Raw genomic sequence first — 22110 nt, forward strand, 5'->3', positions numbered from 1 at the left:
CATAAAATAAATTTTGAAATCTTCTGCCTCAAAATGCATTCGACTGCATTCTCTGCTACAGAAGCCACAACTCACAAATAAGGGAAATAATTTACATCCTCCTAATGGCACTAGCAAGCAACTACTCGCATTCAGAGAGTGATTTTCATCTCAGAGTAAATTCCAGACTATACAAAACAGGCTCAGCTTACAGCAGAGGGGGTACACAGCCCTAAAAGTCCCAGCAAGCGCTGTGGCTTTGTACAGAACATTGTCAGAGCTCTCTGGTGCACAAGAAGCTGCAGCATTCCTTACTCAGGGGTAGAAGCGCAGAGGGAATGAACTCTGTGGCTGGCCAACTGCTTAGGAGAACAGAGGTGAGACCAGACTTGCTGCATCCTCCCCAGCCGCAAGGAGAGGCTCCTGCTACCCTGTAAGGACGGCAGCAGCGACTGGTCCCCATGTGGGAGGCGCAGGGGACCTGAACTCCCTGCGACCTCGCAGCGTGCGCACCCGTACAGAGCCGGGCACAGTCCAGACACGTAAACATGGGTATCACTTCACACATCGCTGAAGACTACATATCTTACCAGGGTGGAGATACAAGAGCATGCAGCCTTTTCAAGAACGATCCAAGAACAGGATGTGACAACTACCAAACCAAGCTGAAAGTGAGGAGAACATTTTAAGGACACCAAATGCAATTATACAAATTGGAATCCAGCCAGGAGACTAAATATTTGCTGCTTTATTTTCAGAAGCCAGTAGTTTTGTTTCTGAAACAAGTCACTGGTCCGTTGATTAACCTCATGTTCAAGCTGTGGCTTTGACCATCTTCAGAAAGCATCTAAAACACATCTGGTTAATTTTTAAGTCCTACTGGGAAAGGTCCTGAAGCAATAAAATAAATAAATAAGACAGCATAACTTATTCCTAGTTCAGAATAACCAAATTACACAGCAAATCTGTACTTAACAAGGAACCTCTTCCACCAGCAAAACATGGAATACTATGCCATTACCTTCTTACTACTGAAAGAAATTCCTGACTGATCTCCCCTATTGGCCTAAATGAACTACTGATATTTTCATGACTCTCAAACACAAATGTTGTTGTTGCTTTTTTTTTTTTTTTTTAATGTGCATATTGAAATCATACAGCAGCCAATTCCCTCCACGTACTATTCCAGGATTTCCAGGTGACTCTCTCTAACAGACCATGAAAACAGAACAGTTACCTTATGGAATGCCCTCCCCTACACAACATTAAATATTCTGAGGAACTTTTACATTTCCCACTAGACAAAGATCAGACTCAAAAAAAACACCACCAACACTACCTCAGAAGTTGCCATGACACATTTTAGATGCATCTCCAAGCGCTTGAGATTGAATATAGGAAAGGGTGCTGCTTTCACCACATCACTTACCTATAGAGTTAGTTACCTGTACCAAGTCTAAGACACTATCTTCTAATAGATTCAAGGTGAATCAGAAAAAAACAACAGCTTCAAAATTTTGACATTCATAAGGGCACCTTGGCATTTCTTTTTATTTTACGATGCTACAGTAAAATACTTCAAGTTGTATTTCAATAATCTAAGAATAAAACTTCTTCTCTTGACCTAGCACTTGGCTCCTCTCCTCTGACTGACATGTAATTATTTTCCTGTTACAGTAAATACATTTGAATCCCTGTAAACCTTAAATAAAGGGGCAAGGGGCAAGATCTAGAGGCTAGATCTTCAATGTTAACCTAATTTATCCATCAATCTTATAATCTACTTAAAATGCCCAAATGACTACTGATTAAAAAACCACAACTTTACTGACCAGCACAACTTCCACCATCAGCAGTATTACTGAAGTAACTAACTCATCATAAATACCACAATAGAACTACCTTTGAGTTTTGGTTGAAGATGCCATTGCTAACATTGTTGGAAAAAAGGACTACGCAGAACAGACTAGCAAAAAAAAAAAGTGGTTCCCAAAGTTGCCTAACAACATATCGAATAGATGTACCTGGACTTCCTGTTTACCATGGAACTGCTTTTTCCAGTTATCTTATTACTCTCCTCAGACTTAATAATTCGCACCAACATTTCTTAGCAAGATGCATTTTCTGGCTTTTCAGTAGCAAATTTGAACAGCCATAATGGTTGGCTACAGAACTCTGCAGTCAGGCTTTTCAGCCTCTCAGAATACAAGGTCAAAGAGCAGTTGTTATTACTAAATCAACTGCTGGAATTACTTTGAAGAGTAACTGTGCCTAGGCATTACACCTCCCCAAAAACACAAAAAACAAAAACTGAAAAAAAAAAAAAAAAAAACACTTCACACAACACCCTATATTTGTTACTAACGTTTTGACAGAAGTCTTAGTCAGTATTCTCTGTGAATCAAAAATTGAAAATTTAATGGACACAGGTAAAACCTTAAACCATTCTTTCAGGTCACTGCAAGCTGATTTAATATTTTAAGCTGGTAGCAGAAGAGTGAGTAAATATTGTTTCTTGCAATAGACAAAAGTTGTTCATTCCTTACCTCATCATCTTTATACCAGGACAGGCTTTCTGCAGTTAGGACGAACCAATATTCCTTGGATCCTCCTTTCATGATGCCGATATTGTTGATGGTCAGCCAGCCTTTCCGGATGACCTGTGCAGAGGTGCAGTCAGGCACAAGTTAAGTTCTTTATTCATGTAATGTAATTCACCTGCAGCATTCATGATTTTAAAAAAAATACTTGCTAAATAAAACAAGATTAGGTACTTTTTTTTTTCAGTCCAGCAAATTCAAAACAGTTTTTTCAGGTTCCTGTCATTCAGGAAAAAATAAAGCGAAAATAACATACTCAGTCAAAACACTGGAGAAAGAGAGAAACCTAACCTACCATTTTGTAGTGACAACAAGAATGAATGAACTAAGGATAATGTAAACTTAAAGATATTTATTTGCTGCATAATAACACAAGTAAAAGTCCATACAATTTACATACGACTATTCATACTATACTAGTGTAACTATTAAGGTCATTTCTGAACTTGGAAGCTGGGAACAGCACCTACTTTCTGGGGAAGCAAGTAGCTTCTTGCACGCACTGGGGACTTGCAGAAGCAGAGGGGTCTTCCACAGCTGAGTCCTCTTTGAAATTAAGATAGGAAGTGGCAAGGAAAGGTATATGAGAGCTATTTTCTTCTCATAAGGTAGAAAAGAAAAATAGAAGAGAAAAAACCTATGAGGGCAATAAAATTGAGGGAAAGATGGGAAAAGCGGAGCTTGAAGAAAATAGATACAACTCAAAGATGAAAGAACAGAGAGGAAAGCATACCTGTAAATACTAAGGCCGGGAGCCCACATTGTGCAGAGAAAGAGGGACAACAGAAAACTTACGAGGAATGAGAACTCCAGAGATGAAGCAGAAGAGAGACTAGTCAAGAGAACTGGTTTATGGATCATGCAGAAAGAAACTTTTAATTTTATTGGAACACTTACTGTTTTCCAATAGATATACAAACAAACAAACATTCCTTCCTATTGTACTTTGAACAAGAAAATGGAACTCACCTAATCTCACAGATGCATGCAACCACAGACCGTTCTGTTTCTCCCCACAGAAAACCCTTTACTTGCCTATGAAGTATTGAGATGGAAAGAAGAAATGCTCAAAGAAGAACTCCCTCAAAGTCCCACAGGTGTGATCGAACATGCTTCTCCATGCTTTTCAGGAAATTTGAGGCTGTGGCATTTGTCCCATAGGACTTGACAAGACTAGTAAGTTCATTTTCAACAGAGAGCCAAGGAAAACCATTCAATATCAATGACCTATTCCTTATCATTCATAAAAGTTTCAGAATCAGAATTCCCTTTCATTCACCGTTCATTTTAATCAGTTTTGGGTTTGCACACGGCAAGGGACTGGGTTGTTTGACAACTAACCCAAGTAAGAAAGAGATTAGAAGTTGCACCTGACTGGCAAAAATATTTGTACTGCACATAATCGAAGAGTACCACTTTTATTTCAAGTAAGATGATAGTGGTTCGTCCAATGAGGCCATAACATAAGTAAGGAAACCACTGAAGATCCAGAAACAGCCTGTGGGCTAATCACTAAGAACTGATTTGGTTCTGAAGACTCAGTAAGCTATGAGAGAACTGGAAGTGACTGCTGTAGAGAGACTCAAGGGTATGGCCTGAGCAGACTGGATGGAGGAGCCAGTACTGCAAAGGTTTCTGCAGAAGTTTGTCATTGCTCTTAATATTCATGTTCATTTAAAAAACACTAAGTGGAGAGGCAGCATTATTGTGTACAAACAGACATGGAATGCTTGTCTGAGTGCAAGTTAAAGGAAACATATTGATATGAGTTGGATTACCGATCAAATCCTCATTTTATACTGTTTATTGAAGCAAAATTTTAGCAGGAAACATGTAGCAGGCATATTTACCAAATGAGTGTACTGGCCTTCCGTACACTTCAGTATACAGACTAAGTTGTAGAACCAAACCAATTACACTTTTTTTCTGAGCTGAACTACACAAATGCAGCCCAATGGAAGAAATTTTAGGAAAAAGCCAGGAGATTAAGGTTCTCCAACTATTTGAACTTAGGCTCACAACAAGGTGAGCTTTATTTGTACAGCAGAATAAATACAACTTCACAGCAAATGCACAAAGGTGGTGCTTATCCCCATGCTGCAAAGCAACTCAAATAAGATGAGATAACAGAGGACACTGTTGAACCACGCTGCCCTCAATTTAAAAGGCTGTGTTGCTTCCAATAAAGAGCATATCACATACAAGAAGCACAGTTTTCAGTATTGTGCTGGCCTTGGCTGCCTGGTTTGGATGCAAATCTTAAAAAAGGTAAATGACTTAAAGACAGGTGCCATAGTGGGGATAAAGAGGTGGTTTCCAGAAGCTAACAGTGAGAAACACCTAAGTAGCAGGCTCAAGACCCTTACAAGTAATGAATGCTTCAAAAGGGATGAGAAGTAGTACTCTGCATATGCCAGTCAAGACTTTCCCTCATCATTACGACAGGCTTTGCAGAACTCCTCCATTTAAACAGAACACATTTGCATTAGAGGAATCAGCACAGGCTAAGCTAAGGTTTTAAAATCTAAACTATACAAGCCGTTTAAGAAGTAATGAAGCTTTTTGTACTGCCTTTCTAAAGTAGGGACTACCTCGATAGCTCCAAAAGACCTTCTTGCTCCAGTCCAACACATCTCCCCATAGATGCCTAACCATTGCCGGGTGTGGACAGAAACAAGCTGACTTGCTGATACAAACATTGGTCACTGTCTTGTAAAGGAAGGAATTTGCCAGTTATTTCCTCAAAAATCCTGCGTGTGGAGGATTAGATGCAGCTGTCATTCGCCCACAACTCGGCACGAAGAGCAATATAGAGCAGTATCTTGGGGACATTTTTTCACGTGCAAATCGCTAGAACTGCTTATCTATACCCCTCTGGAAAAACAGGGTACTGCCTGCTCTAAGATACCCTGAACACTACAACAAATCATAATCATACAAAATACTTGGAAGCAGTTCCAGGCAACACCATGGGAGCGAAGACAATCTTGGTGTCCTGTAATATCCAAGGAGTAGCAGTGAGACTTCAAGTTCTTTTCATTGAGTTGTTCACATTTCCCAAGCACTTTTTTTTTTCCCCGACAACAAACAGCTACACTTTAAAAATAGTCGGTACCAGTGTTGGGGTCAGGGGAGAACAACATGTCAGATCATGGTGTAAATGCAAAACATAGTGACCTTAAGCAACAGCTTTACTTTCCAGAAGAACTGAATAGCACCTTACATTCCAGCCAACTTCTCAAAAGATAACCCAAGACATATTTAAGAAATAAATGTCCTTCCATAGACAGTCAGCAGCAAGGATTTTTAAAGAGATTTTTTGAAGTAGAAACCTCTGATTATGTTTTTTGTTGGTGTTTTTAAACTATCCTGTTAGCTATGTTGTACAGTACTCAGCATGGAAAATGAAGGTAGTGTTTTTCATTATTGTTTTCACTAGTTCATTTTCTGGTTGGTTTGGATTTAAGAGATCCATTGCAGTATTTTCTATCATATTTCTAAGTGTCACTCTGCACAAACCGGATATTAGTGACACAATTTATGAACCTCAGGAAGGCGAAAAATATGAGTATTGCCAGAAGCTAGTGAAGACAATATTTTGACCGGTAGTTGGACTCCATGTACAGGATGAACAAGAGATGACACAGTTCCTTCCTTCAGGGTCCTGATATCTAATCTGGGTGTCTGAAAAATGAAACTTCGAGGGTACAAAAGCACATGAACAAGCCAGAAGGAAGTCATTTTCTGATAGTTCCGCTGTACAAAACTGAAATCGTATCTGTTGTTCTTATTCTCCACCATTTCATGGATAAACAGGAAAGCAGGATTTGATATAAGCGCATTTTCTGTATTGCTATATGACTTACTAATGCCATTAAACCAAAGAAGATATTTGTGAAAGAAATACATTAAAGACTCAGTAAGCATTCCACCTCTTTCAAAGAAGTGTTTGAATGATGATTTAAGCAAAGACAAGCAAAGTTGGCTGGGCAGAGAGAATTACAAGTGTGAAAATTATGAGACTGGCTACTTCAGCAACCACACAACACATAGCATTTTGTTGAATTAACATAACGCCACTGAAGTTACGTTACGCTACTCCACTGAAATACTTGTGAACACGCAACACAAATCCCAGCACTGCTCTACTTCATCTTGTCATCATTGTGACACAGCAGGTGTTACCAAATAGTAACCACATTGAGGGTTTAAAAAAAAAAAACAAACAAAAAAAAACCTGCAGAAACTACTCTGAGGCATCCTTACAAGTTATTGACTCTTTGGGTTCAAACAGATTCTTGCACTGCAGAGATTAAAAAGGAACAACAGATTAGAGGAGAAGCCTAATACAGTATTTCACTGTAATCTGCTAAATAACAGAATAAAAATTGATCAGATTATGTATGCATCTTGTCTGTGTTCAGCATCAGAACAGATCTTGAAATGACATTGCTTCCCTGAAAGATATATCACATAACTTAAAGATAATGGCAGTGGCCAAGTTCACACTTCTACTTTAAAGTAAAATTAAGTCTTTACCAAAGCAAAACATTCTGCAGTGAAAAAATGAAATATGCTTCCAAATGTAGTTGAAGACTGAGGTGATTAAGTCAATCACCAAGGAATGATAACCTAAAAAATAAGTATCAGTAAAGGTCATTTAGAACAGCAGCATTTCTCTAGTCTTGAAAAGATGAAAATTCAACAGTAGCATTTCTCATTCTAGGATATTTCAAAGTTAGCATCATGTTGTTGTCCACAGGCACCACCTCTAGAATGTTTTACAGAAACATTGGCATTTCTTAACAGAACAGCCTTGTAATGTTTTTTTGACCCCCTCACTAAGTGTGGCACAAGTTTCCACTTCCACCTACTTGCTCTAAAAGATTCTGAAAACACTTTTTTTTCCTGAGTCATGCAAGGTAAACTGATTGAAGTGTATCTGAAGACCAGAAGCAGCAAACTATGTTAATGAAGCAGGATTAATTAAAAAGAAAAAAAATAAAATAAAAAGGTGCTGCTAGAGAAAAAGTTATTTATTAGCACAATAGCTGAGGTCAACTGATGGGGTCTGAACCCTACCTGTGTTCAGAGGAAATGAATCAGATTGTGGGTGTAACGTTGTAATGGAGACAAAACCTTCATACCCAAATCTCCAAATCACTTGGACAGTGACATTAAACTCATAGTTCAGATTAATCACCTTCTCCAATTACAGGGGCTACTTCAAGTGCAGCAGCAGATTTTACCATAGAAGTAGAAACACAAACCAGTTTTAATAAACGACATATAAACCTCTATAATTTGAGTAATCTGCATTCTTGCAAATTGTAGTATGGACAGGGCACATACATCATAACACCTTTGTCTTCAAAGGTTTATCAAGAAGGGGAGTTTAAAAAAACAAATCTCAACATACATAATACAACAGTTAGGAGTAGGTCAGCCTTCAGGATCCAGATCTTGCTAGTGTGCTGTGTAAAACCAAGCATTACATTGATTATTTCAAGCAAATTAGAAGACAGACTAACCTGTGGCTTAAAAAGAAACTTTGTGGAGTCAGGTCAAAACCTCAGGCGGTAGCAAAGGAAAGACAAAGAGAGGCCAAAGATTGAGCATGAGAGGATAAATTAGTAGTAGGGGAAAAGGGAGCAAAAACATGTTAAGAGGAACTGGCATCACACTTCTTCCAAAAATACAACAAGCTCACCTTATTTCTGAGATACACAGAAACAGTTAATAGTTATCTGTACCATTCCAGTTCAAAGCAAATGACAAAACGAAAATCAATGTGATTGCAAATGAGCACCTCATAATTTTGGGAAAACAATGATCTCGATCTCTCGAGAGACTGAATTCAGCTGCTGCTAGAATCAGTGCTGCCTAATCCTTTTTCCTTTACTGAACGTAAGTTTAGTTCAGGTTTGCTTGAAATGTTAACTAATATAATTTGATAATATGGCAACAAACTGGAAAAATGGGTATGTTTTCAGCAAAGATATTACCAAATAATGCACAAGATAGGGATTTACTTCTTACATCTAACCATCACCAAACCAGGAGTAATTTGTTATAAAATTAACTGCTGTTTAGACAATTAATTCTAATTAGTAATATTAAATGCATTCACATTTATTTACTCATGAGCTGGAAGGGTTAGAAAGGAGTCTGTCCATGATATATTGATCCTCCTTGTGCTATGAGAAGAATGCTAAAAAGACTTTAGATATTTCTAAGTTTATTAATAAATTCACTTTCTCTATCAGAAGCAATTCCTTTGTAAAAACAAAACACCAATAACAGTACCTGTACCCATAAACAATATGTTCATTTAAGCAAAAGCTAAAGCTTCATTTTGGTTACCAAAAACTATAATTTGCCCACCTTTCAAAAAAATATTTACTATAAACAAAAGCACTTACATCAGATAAATACTGCTTTCCAGTTATATAATAAACATCAAATTAGTCGTTTTAGTTTGAGAAGCTTGGTCAATTATAAACATATTAATTTTATCCAAAGTTTTCTATAACATTTTAAGTTATATTTGTTCATAGTTGTAACAGCAGGTTAGTAGCAGTTAAGTGATGAACTGCAATTATACTTTGTTGAGGAAAGGTTACAAACAAAACAGCTTCACATTAAGTAGTTTAGTAACAAGTATTAAACAAACCAATGAGTTAGAGACAAACTTTGCCCTCCGAGAAGCTAAATGAAAAAGCAACAATAAAGCTTACAGAACTTAGCTCGTACAATTTGCCTTGAAGGCGGTAGATTGGTTCCCTGAAATAGCAAATTGCAAAAGTAAAGTTTTATTTCAGAAACATTTTCTCATTCTTTTCAACTCCAAACAATTAACTTACAAACATCTCTTTATTATCTTCAAATAAAAGGTTCAGCAAAGCCCTTTATATCAATAACTAATCGAGTTGCAACATATAATTTAAAACTCCAAGCTGCTTCTCCACTTCTTTAGAGAAAAAAACATTCATTTAATTAAAAAAAACATTCATTTTATATGTGTATTTTTGAAGAGTCAGATAACTGGTCGATTTTCCTTTTAAGGGACACTCTAAAGTGATGACAGTTGTTGTGTTTGACAAATGTTCCGGCACAGCTAGATAAGAAGGAAGTCTCTCCTCAGACGGGAGAGACAAGTCTTTGAAGCCATTTCAGTGTTTAGACCTTTCAACTTTTTTTCATTTTAGCCCAAACCATATATTACAGCAAAAATGCCACTCATGCTAGCCAGGCTCTGGGGAACCATCATATTCAAGTTAATGAGATTATTGTGACTAACATTTTAAAACATAACTAGCAATTTCTTGGTGGGAGGAATAGGTTGGGTTTCCATGCCCAAAAAAATGACCGGGTTTTCAAAAAGTGCTAGAATTCTGATCTACAACAGCACAGTAGGAGATTTTCTGAAATCACAGGTTTAACACTTAATGCTCACATTTGAAAACCTTAACTTTTCACCTCCTGAGCTTTGTTTGACCACATTATACATGAAAACATCAGGAAGACATTCAACGTGGGTAACTGATTATAAAAAAAAAGTTTGCCTTTTCTACTAGATTTTTTTTTTTTTTTATAACCCTTTAAGGTGTGTACTACTTCCATAATATTTTTTTCCTGTTTAAGACCTTGCAAAACCCTCAAATTGAGCAGAAATCCTCAAAGGTGCAGCATTTTCATTTTTTTTCATTTCATATTAAAAAAGGATTGATCCTTTGAAGTACCAAGTACCCCTGGCCTGCATGAAAGCAAAAAAAGAAGCAAGGCTCATGAGCACTTAGCACCTTGCAGAATCAATCCCATATCATTATAGAATCAAAAGAAATAACCAACCGATTTTACTAATGAATCGCAGTGAAAATGGCAATTAATTTCAGACCAACAATCAGTTATTCTTTGTTTACTCTGAGAGAGGACAATGGTACATAGTCAACATCTTTGTGAGGCCAACTGAAAGCTTTCAAAAGAAGTAAAAGCAAAAATGTTTTTGCTTGCTGAATTGCCCCTTCATTGCTATTAAGCTGTGAACATGTGAGAACTAGTAAAAATAACTGTATGACAAAGCGCACACAAGTAAGTACTCACCGGTGGTTTTGGGTTCTGAAATTCACAAGTTCGCAGTTAATGAAAAAATACATTTGTGTGTAACATGAAAGATTTGATGTGTTAAATGGCATGGGAGGGGAGGCACCAACCAGCAGTGCAAACAGTAGCAGGTTTTTAAACAATAAATGATGACAACGATGAAAGTCATGTGGCTCTGAAAACTTCAGTAAAAAGGAGATGATGATGCATTTTATATATGTTTCAAGCAGAAAAGGTAAATTATGGATGTACAAAAAATAAACGCAGCCAAGAAAACCAGACAGCTGGGATTAACTTGCACATGCCATTATCCATTCTCTGTTAAGGTGCCTACCTGATTTCCCACTGCACTTTTGTTAACCTGACTGCTTCTTTGTTGGGCACTAAGGAAAGCAGAGGAAAAAAGTTATACTGAAGGAACTCAAAAACTAAACCAGTTCCTGAGCAGCAGATTTTAGTAGTAATAGTTACTTATGATTCCAGCACAGAAAGCTAGTGTAACAAAGAAACACAATAAAATCATTGCATATAAGTGCATTTTTCAACTACTTTTCTTACTTAACTTACTTACTCTTATAGGAACATTTGCCTGCTTAGCACAGAAGAGATACGCACACCAGACAGCTCCTACTAATCATCTCCTTTTGTAACAACATCCTACTTACATCAGTAAAGGTTTCTAAAAGCATAGAGAAATTATGGCTCATGGGGGGTAACTTTGGAAACATTAGCCTCTATAAATATTAGAAAAGAGATGAAAAGTGAGACATTTCTGTTATTTAGAGCAGTACAACAAAATCCTCCCCTGCTGGAGGCTTCTTAATAGCTTTGTCATGACAGTTTGTTTTGAATATTATTCTAATATTTATATGCACTGTGAGGGTGTAAATTTAACCAATGGATGAAGCTGTCATAAAGTTGGTTCAAAAAGCTGGAACCTTGTAAGAGCAGAGCACATTCGAAATTAAAACATATTTAAAATATTTTCCTCAATGCTTGAACTCTGGTAATCTCAACTCCTGAAACAAAACACACTCCTGTCTCAAACACACAAGTTGCCATTAATTCTAAAAATCTTTGCGTTGTGTGGCTTCTAAGTGTTAGGCCATACAATTACAGTACCGCTGGAAAGAGGGAAAAAGTGTTCAAGCAGCAGGCTTTGCTACACAACTACCAGAGCAGCAACCGGTGACAGCAAGTTTTCTTTGGATTAGATTATACCATTTCAGCAGACATTAATTAACTGACGAAAGAGCATACGTATTAGATCATCTACAAACACTCCTCTGAAAGAGTAGGAAAGAAAGATGTGCTTGGATCACAGCCTACAGGCCCAAAGCTGAAACTATTTTGTGCACAGCTGCTGATCCAAAGAATTGCTGGGGCACCAAACTCATCTCTGTCCCAACTCTGATCGTGCCTTCAGGGCCACAATCTATCAAACCAGCAGTCTACATGTTGTCAGTGAGAAGATCCACAACCATGCTTATTCCATGTGCCTATTTACTGGGCTTAGCTCTCAATCACCCGGATACTTTTGACCAAATGACAGCACATGTCTCCAGTACATCATCTGAATTGCATAAATTTGGGTGCATAAATTATGATTAAATAACCTGCATAAAGAAAATACAGCACTAATCCCTCACCAATTCTCATCTGTTGTTTGAGAAGCACATACAATATGGCTTTACAAAATCTCATTGCCATTCTTTGGGTGTTCTTTTTATTCTCCCCCCACTTCACTGCCTTAGGGAAGTTAATTAAATAGACAACTAACATCATACTAAGAAACCCACATCTTTTAGCAATAGCCCAGCAATTGGTTCTTTATTTGCTGTTCTAAATACAAATTACCCCTCACGTAGATTGAATCACTTAGCTGTGTTTGAGTTACACCAACGGGAAACAAACCCAATCCCAACGTTTTACCACTCATTCTGCTAAATGTGACAAGTATTAATATTCTAAGATTTCACCCAAAAGAAACAAAATCAAATCATAACTACACAAAGCTGTTCTAAATATTGGCTTTCTTAAATCTTTCTGAAGTACTGTACCTGTCTTAGGCCCCGCAATGCTTCAAGGTAAATTGAAATACCTTGTGCTCATTCTTATGAGCAAGGTTCACAGGACTTACACTTATAAAATGCTGCAGTCACAGGAGACAGCTGGCTAGGAGACTCAGCAAACCAAAGGAAACACTAAGGAATCCGAGGAAGCTACAGTCCAGGATGTTTGGATACTGCAGAAGCCTGTATGCTACCCAAATTTATTTCATTTTCAAATTCTAACATAATTGCTATAACAACACTATGATTACGGGCTAAAATCTGTATTTTCTATTGTTTAGCTCATAAATAAATTTTACACTTAAAATTGGTCTTAGTTAATCAAGCTTGCTCTCCCAGTGGACCACAAGTCAACAAAAAGCACTTGCCCAGCCATCAATTTCAACCCCTGGAAAGACTTGTTTAGACTTACAGTTATTAGTGAACCTAAGTGGAAGGCCATTTGTTATCTACTCACACCTCTTGCACAGGGGCTGTGGATTTCCACGTCTACTGGCAGAAGAGGAAGAAGCTTTCCCAAGAAACTTAACTGGGACATTTTAACTCCTTAGAAAAGATGAAGCACTGAGAACCACAGACTGAACTACAGGCTCAAGCAACAGCATTCTGAAGGTTTTATTTCCATGGGAGAGACATACTGAAATAGCTCCAGATGTACTTGGCACTCCACAATCCAAGGCTATAAAACATGGGAGGTTCCAACTCGACACAAGGGAACATCTTTTCATAGTGAGGAGAGGCAGGCATCAGAACAGGCTGTATAGAGTAGCTGGCAAATCTCTGTTTTTGGAAGTTTTCAGGATCCGATTGGACAAAGCCCCAGGCAAACTTGTCTGAACTTAACATCGCCCCTTCCCTGAGCAGGAGGTTGGACCAGTGACTTCCCAAGGTCACAACACCCACCATGAATATATATGAAGTGTTTTTAGCAGGCTTTTTCCTGTCAGGAAAGGATGAAGAGAAGTAAATAGCAGGCAGGTTGTCGTCTTGACCTCTAGAAGGCCAGCTACCATTCCTACATCCTGTCTTTTGTCAAGAGAACTGATAGAGATATCCAGGACCTGCAAACAATATTGGAGAAAGTTGTTCAAACCAAACACAAACAGTGCTTGGTTTTGCTTTTTCCCTTCTCAGCTTATTAATTCTGTGTCTTAAACCTTCAAGTCATACTGTCAAAGATGTAGACCTTCCTTCACAGTGCTAACTAGAATAGCCCATAATATAACAATCACTATGGTGCCAATCTTTGTTGCCAACGTCACGTGTAGACGAAACCTGTTACGATTCCAAACGCTCTTATGGCAAATGAATATGACTGAAGAAACATTTATTCTTCAAAGTGTGAAGACATCTTTAACATTTTGACTAGTGTCAAAGTGCTGGTATGAAGTCCCTGAGGAACAAAATTGCCGGAAGCTGGGGAGGACGTTATGGAGAATATTCTCACAGTCTTTTCAATTAAGCAAGGACAACATCAAACCAGGCCCTGGAGGCTATTCTGTTACTATTATCTTCTAGAGCCAAACAGCAGGCACACTTAAAATTCAGTGACATCTATTACTCTGAATGAAACTGTTTCACGTGGAATCCCAGCTCCCAAAATATCCATTAGCAACAATACAGAAATACCACCAATAACACACATTTCTGTGGTCCTAAAACGGATACAGCAAGGGCATCAGCTCTGCTGAAGCTGCCTCCTGAGACTGATGTGATCCCAGGCCCAAACATAAGCTTCAGTGAATCGAGGCTTGTGAGCAAGGGTAAAGAATCCCTGACAAGTGTGATAGAGTTTAACACTACACATATTGAGAAAAAGCATGGTTCTACATATTTGGGACTTCGTAGCTTGCATCTCCACTGTCACGCTCAAGACTTCTGTTTTGAACTTAGTAAAAAAAAAAAAAAAAAAATCTCTGACAGCGTCTTTATACCAAAGTAGCTATATACATACTTCGCGAAGCCAATGAAGTCTTCATGGTTGGTGTTGATGTAAGAAACCTGGATATCAATCAGCAGCAGCACCTATTAGGGGAGACAAGAGACCAAAAAAGAATGGGTGAGGTGGAGGAGCGAGATTGAGGAAAAGGAAGGCAGAAGAGAACAAAACTTTGAGTTTTCTGCATTATTAAATATTCCTTTCATAATTGTTCATGTCAAAAGCAACAATATTTTCTAAATCCCACCACTCCTGTTTGTATGCTTGTTTAATGTACTAGACTACAGAAGAGCTTAACCCCTTCCCTCTATTTTTTCCTGACAGAGCATTTTTACTAACTTGGCCTTTGTCCACTTCATTAAGATCAACTATACCTGACCAGAAAGAGTTTAATAATAGGCAACAAGTTTCTTCAAGCTAATGAAAATCCTGTCTACCGGTACCGTTCCAGCCAAGCCAGCAAGGTAACTGAAACTTTAAGCTAAAATCAGGAGGCCATCGTTTTCTTTAGGTACTACATAAAGAAGTGATACATAAGCTAGCCCTGTCCCAGAAAACTTAGAGTGCAGGTACTAAACAGGCATTCTGGTGCACACACCAGGCTTGAGAGATGAGACAGTCAATTCAACAGAATGAATGGTTTGTGAAAGAGAAATGTATCAACTTACTACTTGCCGATCCTTCTAGATCCCGGAGACAGAATTTGAATCAAACTTTATAATCTAACCAGGCAAAGAACTTGCTAAGACGTTGGAGAAAACCCACTCCCACCCTTGCTCAGCTTCTTGAACATGCATGAGACTGAAGGAAATCATGATTTTACTTTCCCCCTATCTTTTCATTTTCCATCTATCAGCAGGGAGCAAGGAAAAAAGCTATTGCTACCACCACAGTCACCAAATTTCTTACTTCATAGTCAGCAAGATTTTGTAAAAAGAGGAAGCCTTTTACTACCTTCTCCCCGCTCCTATCCAAAGCTTCATAACCAAGACTAATAACATCAAATTGTATAATTATCCAACCTACTATCCATACTGATGCCCCTGAGGCATGAACTTATTAGTAAACACTATTGTCAGACTGTGATAGTAAGAACACTTGGATAGATAAGCCTCACCAATGACAATAAAATATGACTTTTACTATTATAAACTATTGAAATAACGACTACTTTATGAGAATACAAAGCTCTCCTTACCTAACAAAGAAATCCCACCAAGTTGTTCCCAATATGAAGCCCAAACTTCTACATGCTTATTGTGCCATATCAAAGCATCACACTACTGTGCTTTTGAACAACACCTAAACATGAAGACAATAACTTCACTTGGATCCATTCCTTCAGCATTTAATCCCCTCCAAGTGTACAGTTATTTCTGCACAGCTCCACAAACACAGCATCACTCCCAAATTCTTCATCACTTCCAAATTCTATTTAGTCTCACAGACAACAGAAGATAGCAGGGATTTGGGTTTAGCTCTTACCTCCAAAAATATCCTCACTAGCATTTTTATTTATTAACTGTAACTGTTAACAGCATAAATAATGATGGGACTATGTGACAATAACCTATTTGACCAATTCTTGGCATTTGCAAAAAGAAGGTATTTTGTACTTTGTTCTGGGAAATTGCCAGGTATGTGCACACAATGAAGAACAGAAAAATAAGAAATAAAATTCTAAGTAATTTTTATCTTCTTCCAAATTCTTAAGTAACTGGATGTGCTAACTAGAACTCTCTGCAAGCACAAGCCCAGCAAATACATTTTTCAAAATGACTTTTAAAGACTACATATGCACAGAACAGTTTAAGGGAAAAGAAGTAGAATACACTACACTGCTCACCACGGTTGGCGAGCCAGGAGCCTAGAACTACTTAGGAGCCCCTCTTTCCCAAATATTTTTGTCGTCACACTCTTTACTTCCTAGACAATTATTCCCCTTTCCACTCCCAGGGGATTTTCTCACACGTAGTCTAAGCTTTAAAGTTTCCTGGATTTGGAGTGCTCAGCTGTGTAATGAATGTCTTAGAGACATTTCTCCAAAACGTATTTATTTATTCTTAACTTCAAGGAAAACTACAGCCAGAAAAGCTGTACATCCATGAACCTGGAAAGGTGCTGATGAACCAACTCTTGAAACTCTGAGTTTAAAATACCACAATCAGAAGTTATCAGCTTAATAGCAGTCCCTCTGTCCTTTAGAGGGGTTATAGGAGAAGACTTGTTCTTGCTAATTTTAGAATCCAAAGGAGGGATTACTTTTTAATCTTCAGATTTGAGACATTACTTTTCAAGGTACAAAATAGCCCTCAGGAGTCAGTTCCAGTGGTTCTAAGCACCTTAAGCCTGCCAACATGGCCAGAGACAGCAGGGCCAGGTAGCTCAGCTCAGCCTGTGTGCTTTTGCTACTGTTTAGCAACACAGAACTTCAGCAGCAATGCTTGCCTGAGCTCACACATCCTCTACGTAGCTTGTCACTCCTGCAAGAGTTCTAGCACAATTGCTTGTTGGCCTCGCTGTGATTAGAGCATGGGACTGGTCTGTTAAAAAAGCCTGAAAGCAAAGCATTAAAAAGTCTGGATATTTCTGTGTGCATTTGTTTGATCATGAATCATTTTCCCACAAACAGCTGTTATGGCACAGCTAAGACGATGGCCCGCTGCGGCACAGGAACAAGCTAACACTAAGCCAACATTGCCACTGGGGCCTGGTATCCTTAAGTCATGTCTTGAGCTGACTGGATACAAGGTACCATCGTCTGGAGGCGACAAGCGCAGTTGCGTAATGCTGTTTCTGAGCCATCAAGCCCTGGTATAAAGAGGCAAATTGCATTAGCCTGAATGTAGCTCTGGAGCTGGGCCGTGTCCAGTCAGCTCATGGAACAAGCAGGAGAAATGAGCTCTTTCTGCCCATGGCCCAACACGCAACCACAGGCACTGAGATGAAAGCATCTCCCTTTCGTCTTCAGCATTCTTAATGCTTAATGGAAAAAAAAAAAAGAGGAGGAAATGAGAAGAAACTCAGAACACTTAGAGAAACGTGTCTTGGTTCTACGTAGATACTGAAGAGAAAACAGGATCAGAGTTTGCTTGCAGATGCCAACTGTCCTGAATTAAGCTATGATATTGATTAACTGACTCACCTTTTTCATTTTACAGTAATTCCCAGAGCTCTATGCCTGGAGTTTCACCAAGAGGGACAGAAGAACTACAGTCATTGTGTTAAAATAAAGCAAGCAGATAATTTTTTCTTTCGTCTTCCATTGCTTTCCTATGTAAAGAGCACGTTCACTTCCAAGAAGCACAGTAGGAAGCAAGATGCTGATGAACATGTGACCGACTACTCATATCCCCACCATAAATTATAGGAATGTAAGGTTTACTCTAGATTATGTTGTTTAGCTGTCACTAAGAAAGACAAAATCATTAAGAATCAGGACATTAGCCTCCTTCCTGGGTCACAGTCTCCAGTGGCATTGACAGGGAAAGAATGATTGATACTGGCTCTGTACTGCCAGCACCTCTCCTTGCTACATCCACATCCTCTTGAAAGGCCAATTAGGATTTTCTATAGCAATTAGGATTTTCTAGTCTCCTCTGTCAAACCTCAGTGGTAGAAAAGCAATTTCTCTCCCATTCCGAAGCGTGTAGCCTGTTGCTGCAAAAATCTTTCATTATCTTACTTTACTTTATACGTAATAACTTTCTTCCTCCAAACATTTCCCCGAACCATTAGATGTTGTGTATGTTCTCACCTGATCCTTCGTCTTCTCTTCTCTTTCACGAATATAGCCAGCAACAATTCTTTCCGTTTCCTCACACAGTCTTGGATATGTTGCCAGCTGAGAAGCAAAAATAATAGAAATTTACAGCTGCACAGTGGCTTCAGTAGAATACAAACAGAGAAACCTCCACTTCCCTCTCTGCCGGAAAAGCAAGTATTATAAATTCTTGGACTAACCATTAAGTAGGCTACAAAGCAAGCCTTACTTGCTATTAATAGTGATTTTTCAGAAAAACTGGAGGGACCTAGACACTTAGATTGTTTCTGCACTTTTGCTCCACGACACATTGAGGAAAAGACATTTGGGACATAATTGTTTGGAATAATAGCAACTGCAACATTGAAATCTTAATACTTTCAGCTCTTTTATCTAAATACAATGCAAGTCTCTCTTAAATATAAAGAGAAAAGACAGGAGTTAATCCATAAATGTATGTCAACAATAGCACACTGCTAAGAGAACAAATACCAACACGGAAAGAAAGCAATCACATAAACCTAAAAGAAAACCATCTTTAAACATTGTAATTACAAGGCGTGGATGAATGAAGGTGTAATAAAAAAAATTAAATACAGCAAAAGTCTGGATTAATATGAATTTTGGGGGGAAAAAGTTGTGTATTCCAGCTTTTGGGTTGTGTCAGCTGTTATTACATTAGGAAAAAAAACAAACATGAAATTGAATACCCGATAGACTATCTGTTGGATCTAGAACTGTGTTGTGTCACCCAGCACTAAGGCTCATTAACAATGGAAACTTAAATTTTTGTTCTATTTTGAATTCATTGTTTAGAATTAAAGCTTCAGGTGAAGAAACAACAGGGAATACACCAGTCTCTTCTGTAACAATACGAACTGCTTATACTACATACCCCCATGTAGATGTGCATATAGACATGTACACATAAATACATATACACAGGTGTATATACATACACATATATACACATTAGCTCTCTTCCTTTCTAAGTACACTTCTATAGAATCTCCATATTTCAATCTACTTTAAATCGTTAACAACTACTGATCATTTATCTGTCTTCAGTACCTAAATGGTTCCATTACAGAGATAAAAAACAAGTTGGGGAAATTAGCTGAATAACAGATCTTTCTAACAATTCACAATTAATTTCTTTTCCCAGGGTGGTTTCTCATTACTAAAGAGAACTTGACAGAATTACCTGTAAATATTGCAAAACATAAAATAAATTTTTAATATCATAAAATGATTTCATAATAATCATAGTTGTAATATCATAGAACATAAAATCTTAAATTTGTAAATATTACAAATCATATATATATAAAAAATATTTAGGTGCAACAATGCAACACAACTGGTCACAATCTAAGCAATCCCACTCAGAAGTAGTGGAAGGCTCAAAATGCAGATAAGAGGTTAGAAAGGGTTGAGTCTCACAGCACTGCCGTTCACCTTAGCTTGTCACATCCCTTGAATACACCCTGCAATCGACACAAAGCTCCAGGGAAACTAATGGGGAGGCATCACGTAAAAGTTATTTTCCTAAGTGTGTGTGTGTGTGTATATATATACATACATATATATACACACACATTCTAAAACAATGTGCACAAGAGCACTGTAACAAAGCTTCACCAGCTAAAGCACAAGCCATCAACCATTCCAACAGAAGGTACTCCAGATAAAGTACATTTTACCTGACTGCCCAAAAAACTTTGAGAGAAGAGCTCCCTACGCTGCACTATCTTATTCCTTGTTTATTATGACAAAATAGACAACAAGATATTAACAATTTTTTCAACTGGTTAGTACATTTGTCTCTAAGTTGTTCACTTATCCCACTTAGCTACTCCAACTTAGATATTTACAGCGGCTGCAGAATTACCAATAAATTGCATGCTTGAATAGTCTGGAAGACAAATTAAACAAAAGAATAAAAGCAAAACATAAGCTAGTATACAACACTTAAACATTAAGCACAGTCTAAAAATAATGCTATGTTGCAAGCGTGCTTACTCGAGCAAGTGAGCAGGGAACAATTTATACTAAAAACCAGTTTATCAGCCTTGTGGTGAGATGTCTCAATGCCTCTCTCTTGTGTGTCTAATTCCAGAGCAGTGCTCTAAATAATTGCCAAGTTCTTGTTCTTTGAAGGCTCCACCTTGTGGCAACATCTTTGCATCTCAATAACAGAACTAATGTGATCAGTAAAATGGGGTAAGCGTAACCGATAGCACTGGGAAAAGACTCTGCGCAATTAATTCAAGTGATGTATCTTTCAAATTTGGAAAAAAAATGGAAATTCAGCTCAAAGTTTTGTGATTAATTCAATTCCCTATGGTCTCTGCCAAAAGATGATTATCCTTTCCTGTTTTACGAAATAGCTCATTTATCTCCTGAGCGATATAAAGAGTTGCATTATTCAGAGGAATGTAAAGATTATGGCAGGACATTTCTCAACAACTTCAGCATATCAGTGCTCATATCCCAGACCTGCTCCTGGCCTTGCTACAAATAGGGTGCCCTGCACTCTGAGACGGTGAGAAAGACAGATGAACAAGAGGTGAAACAAATAAAAGCAGCCAGTTAGGTAAGAAGTCTACAAGAGTCAACGCGATCTTCTAAAATATAACAGAGCAAAGGGAGAAAAGATAGCTGACAATCAGCAACTGCTAATTGCCAGTGTTCCAGGCAAGTAAGTAATATTCACAGATAACACCTTTCCTATGAAAAGGAAATGGGGGGTGGGGGGGAGTGTCTGTCCCCCTCCACATCAGTGAAGTACTCGCAACAGATATCTGATCACTGCGTTCACTCAGCTTCACATTAATACCTGACATGCTTCCTTAGTCCCACCTGAGCAGGGGAAAGTTTGAGGTTTCATTTTAAGACTATAGAACAACTTACGCATACACTTCAGGAAAAACATTCCCAAACACTCACACTAACACTACGTTTAATTTTGATTAACCAATTTGATAATCCATTACTATTGTAGGATAACAAACAACTTTAATAGATGCACACAATTTTCATATCAGGAAGCTCTATGTGGAAAGCACTGCTGAGCATTAAGGTTTGACGTTTCTGTGCAGCAGCAAGCTCATTTGTCAACACTAATGCAAGGAGGTACAAATACAAGGGAGATGAAACCTTCCTAGCATTCTAACTTCTTGACAGCTGGACATTATGAGCTTTGGGGTTGTTTATGAGAAAAGCACAGGAGATTTTATGGCTCCCTGACTTTGCAAAGAACTGTGGTACCACCCAATACAGAATGAGTATTTTTTCCTCCTTGATAGACCTCTCTGAACACATCTGAGGCCTTGGCTCTAGAAAAGTTTCACCGTTTCTTCCTCTTGTAAGCATTAAGAAAGAAAATTTTCCAAGTACAATTTCTTTTTTCCTGATTTACATACGAGCAGAGTTGCTGCCTACGTTCCATTTGCAGTACCCATGAAAACAGGATTATAAAGTGGAAGCCAGAGGGCAACTCCTGACTCAACAAAACTCCAATCAGGACACGTACATACTCAAAACACAGGACTCAAAAAGAGAACATTTTCAGCATTATTTTGTTTTTGAATATTGCAGAAGTTGTAACTATTTGGAGCTTTACTCTGTAAATAAAGTAACTAGCTCAAATCT

At 38.1% G+C, this 22110-nt stretch overlaps 1 protein-coding gene across 3 annotated transcripts in view; it reads right to left on the minus strand.

Annotated features, from left to right (window-relative positions):
- DNM3 (dynamin 3) overlaps nt 1-22110 on the minus strand; it is a 178607-nt gene that overhangs the window by 121737 nt on the left and 34760 nt on the right. For 2 of the 3 annotated variants that reach the window (XM_035537314.1, XM_035537315.1), the window contains exons 11-14: nt 18451-18537; nt 14709-14779; nt 11017-11065; nt 2526-2639 (exon numbers count right to left, since the gene is read on the minus strand). In XM_035537314.1, coding sequence (XP_035393207.1) covers nt 2526-2639; nt 11017-11065; nt 14709-14779; nt 18451-18537 — 321 coding nt within the window. Of the gene's footprint in view, nt 1-2525; nt 2640-9332; nt 9363-11016; nt 11066-14708; nt 14780-18450; nt 18538-22110 lie in introns of all 3 variants that reach the window. The other variant, XM_050712395.1, reaches the window with a different exon arrangement.

Source organism: Cygnus atratus, chromosome 8 (assembly GCF_013377495.2).
Source record: "Cygnus atratus isolate AKBS03 ecotype Queensland, Australia chromosome 8, CAtr_DNAZoo_HiC_assembly, whole genome shotgun sequence".
NCBI lineage: Eukaryota > Metazoa > Chordata > Aves > Anseriformes > Anatidae > Cygnus > Cygnus atratus.